Below are 11,925 nucleotides of genomic sequence, written 5' to 3' on the forward strand. Positions count from 1 at the left end.
TATAGAAAATTAGTGTTTGTAGGAGTTCTAAAAGAAAAAAATAGCATTTTTTCCTTTTTCATAATATATTAACCATATGAGTTGTAGAATATATTTTTAATAGACGACGCCGTTGATTTTTGAATAAATGAATGACCATTCATCTCCTTAAAAAATTTCAATATATAAGATATAAATCATATTTAAAATATTTGGTAAAACAATTCACAACAAAATAAATTATAATTATATAATTATGTAAGTTATAAATAAGACGAATGATCAAACGTGTGATGAAAAATCAATGATATCATTTATTAAAAACAGAGGTAGTACTGGAAAGAATTAAACTGTGTTCGGGAGGGGCCTGGCATGCAAAACGATGTTCGCATTAACTCGGAATTAATTAAGTATTAGCTAATTTTTTAAAAAAAATGGATCAATATGATTTTTTTAAGCAACTTTCGTATAGAAACTTTTTGTAAAAAACACATCGTTTAGTAGTTTGAAAAGTGCGCGCGCAGAAAACGAGTGTGAGGAGTTGGGAACTCCCAGCAAAGAACGCAGCCTTTAGTCATCTAAATTGTAGTTTCCAAAGAATATGTCTAAAAGTAAAAGGATCGATATGACATGTATTAGTGACCAGCGGAGTATATGCAAAAGCAAATATAAGAGCAAGGTCAATAGTGCAGCTAGCAGCAAGCTCTAAAATTTTATCATGTCAAGGTAGAGCTAACTTAAGGAGCCAACTCATACAACAAGCTAGCTACAAGTTAGTTATAAGTTGTCTTGGTTAAAGCATACATACATTAAATATATCAAATTTTTTCATATGGGGCTCACATAACAATTTTTTTCTCATCTCCCATGACGGATACGGCGTGGGGCGCTGTGCAACATGACGGATACGGCGTGGGGCGCTGTGCAACGTGACAGATACGGCGTGGGGCGCTGTGCAAGCCGGCGCTAATACAAGCGCCCGCTTGTTTCTCCTAGCGATTTTCTTTCCCTAATTTTGTATTGGACTGATTAATAAGTTTTGGAGCTTTCTTAATAGCGCTATTGTACCTGCTCTAAGGCACATATTTATCCGAACTACACTAGAAATCTAGAATTATGATAGCAGTATTTTTTTTGAGGGAAATTATGATAGCAGTATTTACTAATGAAATCATCTTAAATTTCCACATTCTAAGCAAGCATATTTTATATGCGTGCTTTACTGAAATGATTCAATATCTGGTATAAGTATCCTCAATGTTCTGAATCATGTTCAGTTAAAACCCAGCACCACCAGCCAGAAGGGCTTTCCTACTTCTCTCAAGATAGATCACTAAGAAAGCCGTTACATTGTCCCCCAAAAGATTGCCATGATCTAAGTATCTAACGATGAAAACCAGAGACAATACACTTCCCATCTAAAATGAACATAATACCTCTTACAAGAACACAATGTCTCTGGTTATACATCTTAACAACTAATGGTATGTAGCACTTCTGTTGCCAGAAGGCGTGAATGCCTGTCGCCCCCGAGGATTCTGGCGATTCCCCTCGTTCTCTCCAGCACCGAATTGGTTTGAGGTTCTACCTTTATCTCCAGAATCCTTGTTTATTGCCCTGGCCACTGCATTGTCTTTGATTCTCTCGGCTTTACGCTCTCCAAATGTTATGTTCTTTCTGGCTTCAGCGTAATCAAAAGGCTTCAGCTGGTGGTTAAATTCTGGTTCTTGGTGTGGCTTGTGGTTCTGTTGTTGGTTTCTACTTTCGTTGAGTGACTGGAAGCGTTGCTTGGCACCAGCAGAAGAATGCTCAGGAGGGGACCTAGACATCTCCATGTCATCAGGTACAAGGTGGCCTTGTCCATCTTCATTGTGATTTTCTGGGGGTTGGGGACCATCTGTTTCAGTGCCCAACTGTATAACATCTTCCGTCTGACAAGCTGGATCACTATACTGGATGCTTTCTGGTTCAGGACGCACTGATTCTTCCAATGGAATGCTAGTGGCCGGAGATTTTGCACCGCCACAGAAATTATGGAAAGGAAGTGCCACTGAAGATTTTATCTTGTCCACCTTATTCTGCAATTTTAACAGATCTGAGGTTAGTCAGGGTTGCTCTGGTTTCTAGGCTTTTCCAAAGGAAAATGGGAAGAACTAGTGACTTTTTGTTCCAAAAGTGGACAGAAAAACATATCAAGATATGCATATTAATAAAGATAATATATGACATATTAGTGAAGTTAAGGATTTCAGGTCCCATTATGTGCTTATTGAAGGATTAAAAGCATTAAGCATATCCAGCATGACTCTGGCTACTTCAATAGAATTTACATGCAGAAAATATTTTTTGAACACAATTTATATCAGATTAATGGTTCAACACCAAGATTAGTAGTCCATCTTTGCCCAATGCTAACAAGGGTACACTATAAAAAAAACTTCAGTAAGTGTCACAAAAGAAACTTGTAGATTAATTCACAGCGATGTGTTGAAACATGGTTTCAGTGTCTTCACTGCTCAACTATAAGGCCCTGATAAAAGCATGGAGAAATAAGCAACAAATCATACCTGCCCGCTTGAAAACCCTGAAAAAAGGTTTTGTCTTCTTCCAGAAGTTGGTTTCCCTAATAGAGCTCCAAAAGCTGTAGGTCTCTTTGACACTTGAACTGTGGCTTTTGCTACCTGCATAATGCAGTCGTTCAAATACAGCAATAACAGATTTAAACAGTTTTTCCCCTTTTTTATAGGAACAGTTTATTTTCCTTACTTGCTTCCTATCACCATTGCTCAGTACCTCCATATCTTGTCCAGAAACACCCGACAAGATTCCTAAGCTCTTAGTTTCTGCAGGGTTTTCTAGCTGTACATTAACTGAAGAAGCTCCACTTGTAACATTCCCAGTACAATGAGAAGCAGCGCCAACATTTTCAACACTGGCAACAGCACCATGTTCATCACTCGGGCCAACATTATCATCATCGTTATTACCATCATCAGCAGGAACCATTTCAGTGTCTCCATCGTTGCTCTTCATGTTTGCCACTGCCAACTGCACCAAAACCATATGTTAATACGAAAGGAAGTTCTGAAGCTTTCAGTAATTCTCAGAGAAAAAGCTCCTGCTACATTCCTAATATAATTCAAATCAAATGTAATCAGCATAGCACCTCTTCCAGACGTCCCTTCTTTAACTGCTCAGCTATACTTTCAAAAGCATCACAATTTGCAATGGCACTCCTGATAGTGGAAATAACATGGCCAAGATGGCGTTCAAGATATGAATTTTTTGATTTCACTATTCTTTTTAACCTCCCAGTGGTCGCAGGCATCTGCTTTGCTTTAGATCCAGAACAGAAAGGAAATGGTTAGCCAAGTGAAGCCATTCATATAAGCAATATATCGAAATTAGCAATACCTATCTCAAGCAGCGTCTTATTCGGCAATATATAACCAGTGCTCTCATCCTCGCCACGAGCAACGGAATCTCTCCATTTATATATATTCTGTGGAGGAAATCAATTAATTCTGGTGCAACAGAATCATTTCAGTATACATTAAAATTAATAGTTTTAACTGGAAGTATGGCACTGAGCTAACAAATATGAAACAAAATAGGGTAGTATCTTTAAAATATATGTACGTGAAGTTTCATTTACATTAGGACATTAAGAGTTAAGAATACTAGGGGCAACTAAAACAAAGAAAAAGTTCAATAAGAAATCATTTGTGAAGACCAAATTTTGGAGCTGGAGGTACTACATATTTCATTTCAACCAAAATGCTGGACGATTCAGTACTTCTAAGTGCAGAAAATTCATCAATGTCAAAATGCCAGAATCAAGCAAACATTTCAATCCCAAAAAGGGTACTTACAGCAAGAACTGACAGCTGCCTTGCATCAAATTCATTTTCTTTCAACCTGGAATCAAATAAAATTGGCCTTACGTAGCATGAACATTATTTATAACAAAAAAGCAGCACCACAAGCAAAATACAAACCCATGTATGTAAAGATATGATGAATGTGTCAGCAGTTCTTTCTCATATAGTTGCAGGCAAATTTCTTTGCTTCGCTTGTAAACCTGCAGTTAAAAGATATATCAGATTACTTGTTTGTATGCTCTATGCCTCTACATGGTTAGAAGTGTAACAAAAGAATGAACATGTGTGCTTCAGCAGTAGTCTATGCCATTTCAATAAAGATAGGACACACATATTCAAACACCAAAAGGATGGTAAAGACTCAGGGAAAACTGGGACTGCATAAATGTTGTTACTGTCAGAGACAGGTTGACCACCAGATAAGGGAGCAAAGTCAACATAGGGAGCAAAAATCTAACCTCTAAAAGAAGATCATTTTCATCTGAAGACTCTTTCACCAGTCTCAGTCTCATCAAATCATATATGTAAAGCAGATAATGTGTATCTTCTCTAGCATACCTAAACAAAGAAGGCATAATCAGGTACATTTGATGGAAATGATCAGCGAGAGTAGAGCCATCGACAAAAAGTGGATGTATAACATGGAAATAGAAGGAAATTCATGAGGGGTTTCAGAAAGGTAGTCTACTTGATCATTTCATCAGGAAGTGGTCTCAACCTCCAATCTGCGCTCTGATATCTGCAATGACATGTATGATTGTATGTCTTAGTCATGTCTTCTGGAATAAAATTCATGACATGATAGACAAGTTGGCATATTGGAGTGCTAATGTGTTATGGGCATAAAACAAAAAATTGCAAGTACTCTTTGTTTGCAGTCACTCCACAGAAATGATGCAAAAGATGCTCCAGGCTGTTGCGGTCCATCTGCAAGATTCTTGAAGCCTGTTTGTAATGTCAAGCTTCGGTTAACAGAATAACAATATGATGATTTAATCAAATTTGCAAAACAGAGCTGTAATGCAAAGCACCATGCCGCTATCCAGCTAATGTTGCACTATACCTGGCCTGTGTCAAAAAGGTTGCATACATATATGCCAAAGTCCCGTTGAAGCCATATTATATCACGATCTGCACCATGCATTACCTATGTGCCATAAGAGCAATGAGAATCTACATAATTGGAGCATATAACAATATGCACATGTATGAAAATGATGAAAGAGCATGTTATACCTTTTTCTTTGTTGGGTCTTTAAAAATTTCTCTTAAGTAATCACCAAGATATTTACGAAGCTTAAGAGTGTCCACTATAAAGTCCTCAGTTCTAGTTGAAATCTGCATCAGGCAGGTCAGACCCTGAAAAGACCTATAGTGGTTGTGTTCCAAATCAACCTGAAAACAGTGGAACAAGAGAAACATTAACTTCCATTAACAAAGAGAGAACTCAGACCGAAAAACAGTAAATGCTGTACAACACTGGAGAATAGGGAGCATAAAAGGATTGCCAAGCATTGCCTTGCCAAAATTGTGAACCGTCTTCTAGAAACCGTAATGCATTAACAAAATGTGTAAATACATGCAAATATGTATTTCAGTGGTACGAATGTATGAGCGTGGAGTGGACAATAAAGATAATGATAAGTAATATATATTTAGATTTAATTTACACTGAACTTCAATATTGTTTAGAAACATCATACAACTACCAAAACCATGCAAATCGTGTCTCAAGGATGGTTTTGAGGGTGCTTTTCAGTGAGGTTGCATCCTACATGAAACAAAGCTGACATGGCATGAGTATTTGTGGAAAGAAAATCACATGGGGTGTTTTTGTTTTCTTCCAAATAAGGTGGTAAGATGATGCTGCAGCCACATAACAAACCACTATGCAAGTTAAAGTAGTTTTAACAGTTCAGGGATGAAAACTAATTGGCGTTGAAGTTCAGGGTGTAAAATTAACCGGATAAAGAGTTGAGTGGGGAGTGGACTTTTTCCTAAGTTTCAACTTAACTAGTCCATGCAAATTTTCAAATGTGGTTGCTAAATGTAAGCTCAACGTGCAGAATCCATCAATTCACCACCAATTTTTGTTGGTTATTGGTAAAAGATAGTTGCGTGGTGGCGGCAGATAGGATCATGAGATCAATATAACATAACTGATCTCACATGTTACTTCCAACAGTTCATCTTCAGATTCCCACCAAAATATATAATATATAAAGAGAGGCTACAGTTGCAGTATGGAATATGATTGTTTAACTCTCAACATCCACTCCTCAGAAGTTATAATAGGAAAGCAATACCCCTATGTGTCCATACGGTGCTCAGCGATGTATTGAAAAAAAACAATTGAAACCCTGGTCTTTACAATGCTAATAAGAGTAATAGAATTCTGAATATTTTCAATATTATTTGTTTGAAGCCAAAAAGAAAATATCTTTAGTAAAAACTACTACTAAAACTTACAGCAAACTCGGTTGCACTCTTCAGCTTTGTCGCTAGCACCTCCAAGGATTTCAAGTCTTCGACATGTGTAAAAGGGGTATCATCCAAAGCAGGAGGCTTTATCGGCTCGCTTTCAGGAAAATCTCTGTCAACCAATTGTTCCATGGGGATCTTTTCCTGTGAATGAATTGTTTTGCACATTTGGTGATAGAAATATAAATGCAGAACAAGAAAACATCCACTTCTTTCTGATCTGTCCAATGATGGATCTCAATTAATGGCAGTGCGGAAAGGGAAATGTCCTACTTTTCCATTTCTTCTTAGGTTGTGTTCAGGGAGGAGGGGTTCCCTCCTCCCTGGCACGCAAAACGAAGCTCGTATTATTGCATGATTAATTAAGTATTAACTATTTTTTGAAAAATGGATTAATATGATTTTTTAAAACAACTTTCATATAGAAAGTTTTTGCATAAATCACACCGTTTAGCAGTTTGAAAAGCGTGCGCGCGGAAAATGAGAGAGATGGGTTGGGAAAATGGGGGGAAGAACACAACCTTAATGTGACTATATTATCCTAGTTCCATTGATATAGCCATGTTGCCCATTAGTAATACCATAGTCTCCACTAGCAGAATACATGATTCTTTTATATTCATGTGCCATCTTACCAACTTCTATTTGCACTGTACATTCTATTTTTCACATAATCAGCTGTTACATTACTTGCTGATCTCTTAATCCCATAATCTCTCTACATGCTTCACTAAATAAAAAAAATCATTGCTTTTTACTGGCGGAATCTTTTCATTATAATCAAACTAATCAAATCAAGGGCAATAAGGAAGGACAACTATTGTGATGTGAGGTTAGCACAAATGTAAGGTATTTAGCAGAACACTAACCAATGGATGGACAACACGGGAACCATCATCGCTCTTCTCAAGCCAGGAATGCTCGAATGGCTTGCTCGAGTTGTCCACCAATATGCGGTGCACGTCCTGCGGCCGCGGGATGGTGGGAATGTGGAATGGCACCTTCGCCTTCGCCCCCGGCGCGGCCAACTTATCCCTGGTGGCCATCTTCACCGAGCCAGAACCACCACCAAACGCCTCACCACCTCTACCAACCCCCTCCTCGCCGCCGCCGCCGCCCATCACCTTCTTCTTCTTCTTGCCGTAAACAACCTGGAACCCGTCCTCCTCCGTCGCCCTCCGGCCAGTCGCCTCCTCCTCCTCCCGCGCCGCCTTGAACTCGTCCATGGAGGCGCCGAACTGCTCGGCCAGGTCGTCGATGACGCCGACGACCCAGTCCTGGGCGTCGTCGAGGTCGTCCCCGGGGAACGGCGGGTGCCGCTTCGGGTAGAAGGGGGCGGCGCCGAGGGCGGCGAGGGAGGCGCCCGCCCTGGCGGCGGCGGCGCCGACGGGGGACCTGAAGGAGGGGAAGTTGTTGTAGAAGTGGAAGTCGCGGGAGGATGGGAGCGCGCGGGAGCGGCCGGAGAGGCGCGCGGCGGCGGCGGCGAGGGGCCCCGACGAGCCGTCGATGGCCGCCGCCGGCTTGCTGGGCCTCCACGGCGGCGGGGCGTCGTCCGCTTCTTCCATTGAGAGGTGGGGAAAGTGGGGGTGGTTTAGGGTTTAGGGAAGTGAAGGCGGACAAGGGCGGCTTGTACGGTGCTACTACTACGGTGTGTCGGTGTGGGAAGCGATTTTTGTGTGAATTGAAAATGAACCCAATTTTGGGCTTTTGGCCCCCTCAAAATACAAACAAATTTTCAGCCCCATCGTCGGGCATATAGAAGGAAAATGCGAAACAATATATTTGTAAATGAAAAATAATTTATGAATAAAAGTTTTATATATGTGTTCTTAACAAACTAAAAATAAAGGCTGGAAAATAAAATACAATAAAAAAATCTCAAAATCAACTCCAAATTTAAAGTTGTAAATTTAAATTTTGGCTGATAAATATAAACGAAAAGATGAAGTTATTTGCTTTTTTTCCAATTATTATGTATGTTTTTTTCAGTCCACTCTTTTGGTGCTAGTTTAGATTGCACAAATGTGATTATACTACAAAATATAGCACTCCCTCCATTCTCTTTTATAGTATAAATAACCAACATAAAGAAAGTGTAGATGTGAAATGAGTTTAATACACTTTTGATAGCCATACGTAAGCAATCAAAACCAATGTTTAAGGTGCTACAACAAATAATCAATGACAAGTTTAGAACATGAGAACTGCATATTTTCAATATTTTCAACGGATTGAATTTTCTATTATATAGGTATGAATCTCCTAAGAAACACTTGAATTTTAGTTGACAATGAATTCCTCTTCTCCGATGACAAATCGTGATTTTTTTTCAAGATAGACAACAATAATGACAGTAGCCCATAATGTTGGCAATAGAGAAGCGCTCAGCGTAAATAGTTTTTTTAATAATGGAAATGGATTACATCTCCGGCCTCTGCCCGTAGGCACACAGCCAAAAAGTCCAGAAGTAAACAGAAAAGAGCTTAAAAAAGCGTAAATAGTTAGAAAGGTGTTTATGTTACATTGTTACTATGTCTTCTTCTTTTTTTAGTAGAGCAAAGCCGTCACATTGCAACATATAGCAACATAATACGTTCATGTTGTCTAGCATTTTTACATTTATTTTCTTTTTTACTATGTGCACTTCTAGTTAGTGCAAATGTCAGACGTTCTCATTGATTAATGAAATACTCTGTTATCTAAAAGAAAAGGAAAGGTGATAGTACGAGACGTTGAAAATGGAGGATGGGTAAGTTCTCATGACTTAGGAGGGTGTGCATGCTCAAAGTATCAAAGATGAGTAAGAGAGAGACTAAAAATGCAGAATTGGCAAAAGGGGCAAAGAAGGGCATGTTCAATTTGTTGTCACTTTCAACCATACCATTTTTTTGGGTAAAGTTGTTAAAATTTTGGCTACGTTTAGTTTGTTGTTAAATTTTAATAAGTACATATGAAATCTTGCCAAAATTTGATAACCTTACCAAAATTTTAGCAACTTTACCAAATTTTGACAATGACAAAACTTGGTAAGCCTGAAAATGATAGCAAAGTGAACAAGCCCGAAGTCATCAGAGGATATGAGGACGCTACTAACGATGTCAAATGATGTAATAGATATGAAAATGGTTAAGGGATGACTTGTGATACTCGAGATATTTTTTATCATTTAAGATATTAATGTTTATAGTCAATTCACGGTATAAAAATTTCTTTCTTTTAATATTTTTTTATGAATAATAAATAAGTTTCATGTGCATATACGCGGGTTTCCTTTCTAGTTGTGCTATAAATATCTTGTTGGCTACGAAATCAGCAACTCAGTCAAGTGGTAAAGATCCCTTCTCTCACGCATTTGCATTTTTTTTTATGGGAAGTCCCTAACATGAATCTCAATATAAAAATCCAATGGTCAGAAAAATTGCAAGATCTCTAACAAAAAAAATCTTGCAATAGATGCATAGCAATTTCGGTGTTTATTTGTGGGGAAAAACTAAAATTGCGTTGACATATTTTTAGTGGATTACAGTAAAATTGTCTTGGATTACAGTTGATTTTCAGGGCGTTTGATTTGTTTACTGTAGTGCAGTGTTTGATAGGAGTAGTCGATTTCAAAATCTTCCTGGCGGCCCTTCCTTTTTTAAAAAAGAAGAAGCTTCCTGGCCGCCGAACGCATGCAAAGGTGCCCTTTGAGACTTTGATCGAGTGCGTGCCTACTTACCTCCGCTAGGCTACGACGAAATCACGAAAACCACCAACTCAATGTATGATAATTGAATTGATAATCTCCCTGGCCGCCGAACATATGCAAACGTGCCCAATTAGACCTTTGATCGAGTGCTTAATTACATGCACCCACCAAGGTACGACGAAACACGGATGAGTGTCTGCTCAAGATCAATTTCGTTCCGCGTTGATTAGTCGGGCTGTGTTTAGTTCACACTGAAGTTTGGAAGTTTGGTTGAAATTGGTACGATGTGATAGAAAAATTGTGTATATATGAAAGGTTTAATGTGATGAAAAGTTAGAAGTTTGGAAAAATACTTTGAAACTAAACAGGGCCTCAGTTCATTAACAACCTCGACTGCTCCCATATGCCCAAAATTAATTAAGTTAACCAACACGTACATCTAGCGTTGATTGGGTTGAAGAAGCAGGGCAGGAAACAGAGGATGCGCATGTCCGGGAGGAGAAAATTACATATCTACCATCGCATAAGAATGGATTCGCTAGAATACCATCACTAAAATGGGCTTTGTTAGAATACCATTCTCAAAGCGTGGGTGTTCGCTGCAATGCCATTTTTTGGTTTCTTGCATCTCAAAATTATTTTTCCTCAATTACACATTTTCTCGGACCATTCTACCCTTGTAGAAGCGGCGACGCCGGTGCTGGTGCAGATGCCGAAATTCAACCTTTAAAACACCAAATTATGTTCTTGTTATAGTGTACTCCGTATGGAGCAAGCAAGATCACGGCAACTTCATAATTTCAGAAACCATCCAGAAACATTTACGGGTCAAAGAGGAACACAGGTCAAAGATCCAACCCAATCCAATGCAGAGTCCACACAAAATCCGAATTCCCAAAAGAACAGAATCCTCCTGTTCAATTCGCGCAGAGAAAAACTAGAACTAGGGATCGAATTTCTATTACAGCTCAAAATTCGAATATTTTGATTCAGGCAGATTATGAATGTGGCAAGACAAGCGAATGAACAGTCTATCTGAAATTCCAATTCGAGAGCATTCTCCCGACAGAAGCAAGTGGCGAGGAGAGACACCACTTCTTCGACGGCGAGCAGCAGCAGGACAGGACGAGGAACACGCGGATGCAGCCGTAGAAGCGCGTTCGCAGCGCCCTGTTCTCCCCCGGCGCGGCGTCGGAGTCGTTCCTCCCCGCCGCCACCCTCCTTCGCGCGACGGAGGCGACGGCGAGCGCGGCAGACGCGGCACCCGTCAGTTGCCCCGCGGCGCGGCGTCCGCACGAGCACCGGCATCGCCGCTTCACCCTCCGCTCGCGAGATTCACACCAGCCACCATGTGATTCAACATGTGACCCAGGGGTAGAACGGTCCAAGAAAATATGTAATTGAGGAAAAATAATTTCGAAATGCAAGAAATCACAAAAATAGCATTGCAGCGAACACCCATGGTTTGGGAGTGGTATTCCAGTGAAGCTCATTTTAGTAATGGTATTCTAGCGAAGCCATTCTTATACGATAGTAGATATGCAATTTTCTCGTCCGGAGCCATTTGAACTTCAAGATGCTGTCAGTTTTGTCGCCAATCAACTCACGCCATTTTAACGTTTTCACGCCGCGGCGGCTGGAGAACGATTAATAAATTGCTAATTTCGTGGGAGAATAGTCATCAGTCGTCACGTTCATGCATGATGCATATATGCGTTCCCTATAAATACATATTCGTCAGATGATGGCCATCTCAGGCAAAGCAGCAGCTTACGGCACTAGCTAGTTAGCTACTGCGAAGAATCAAATAACTACCTCGCGCGTACTAGAATCTCAATTAGCTCTGTGTGTTCTTATACGCTTGGATTGGAGATTGAATATTGTGTGCGTTCGGCG

At 39.8% G+C, this 11,925-nt stretch overlaps 1 protein-coding gene across 1 annotated transcript; it reads right to left on the bottom strand.

Moving 5' to 3' along the window:
• Positions 1–1,168: 1,168 nt before the first annotated feature.
• Positions 1,169–7,932, bottom strand: LOC127752547 (protein RRP6-like 2). Its single transcript, XM_052277957.1, has 14 exons — positions 7,211–7,932; positions 6,330–6,485; positions 5,097–5,255; positions 4,924–5,007; positions 4,726–4,805; positions 4,549–4,599; positions 4,319–4,418; positions 3,978–4,060; positions 3,852–3,897; positions 3,394–3,481; positions 3,146–3,315; positions 2,746–3,027; positions 2,547–2,660; positions 1,169–2,057 (listed from the first exon to the last, which is right to left on the bottom strand). The coding sequence occupies exons 1-14, from the start codon at positions 7,904–7,906 to the stop codon at positions 1,458–1,460; spliced, it is 2,709 nt and encodes a 902-aa protein (XP_052133917.1). The 5' UTR covers positions 7,907–7,932; the 3' UTR covers positions 1,169–1,457.
• Positions 7,933–11,925: the final 3,993 nt, after the last annotated feature.

This window comes from Oryza glaberrima, chromosome 10 (genome assembly GCF_000147395.1).
Source record: "Oryza glaberrima chromosome 10, OglaRS2, whole genome shotgun sequence".
Lineage (NCBI taxonomy): Eukaryota > Viridiplantae > Streptophyta > Magnoliopsida > Poales > Poaceae > Oryza > Oryza glaberrima.

Bases quoted from the DNA above. Each gene is read 5' to 3' on its own strand.
- LOC127752547 (XM_052277957.1), bottom strand. From the start codon at position 7,906: ATGGAAGAAGCGGACGACGCCCCGCCGCCGTGGAGGCCCAGCAAGCCG. The intron at 3,898-3,977 runs GTTTGTATTTTG...ATTTGATTCCAG, and splicing joins TCATATCTTTACATACATGG to GTTGAAAGAAAATGAATTTG. The intron at 3,316-3,393 runs GTATTGCTAATT...CTGGATCTAAAG, and splicing joins TAAGACGCTGCTTGAGATAG to CAAAGCAGATGCCTGCGACC.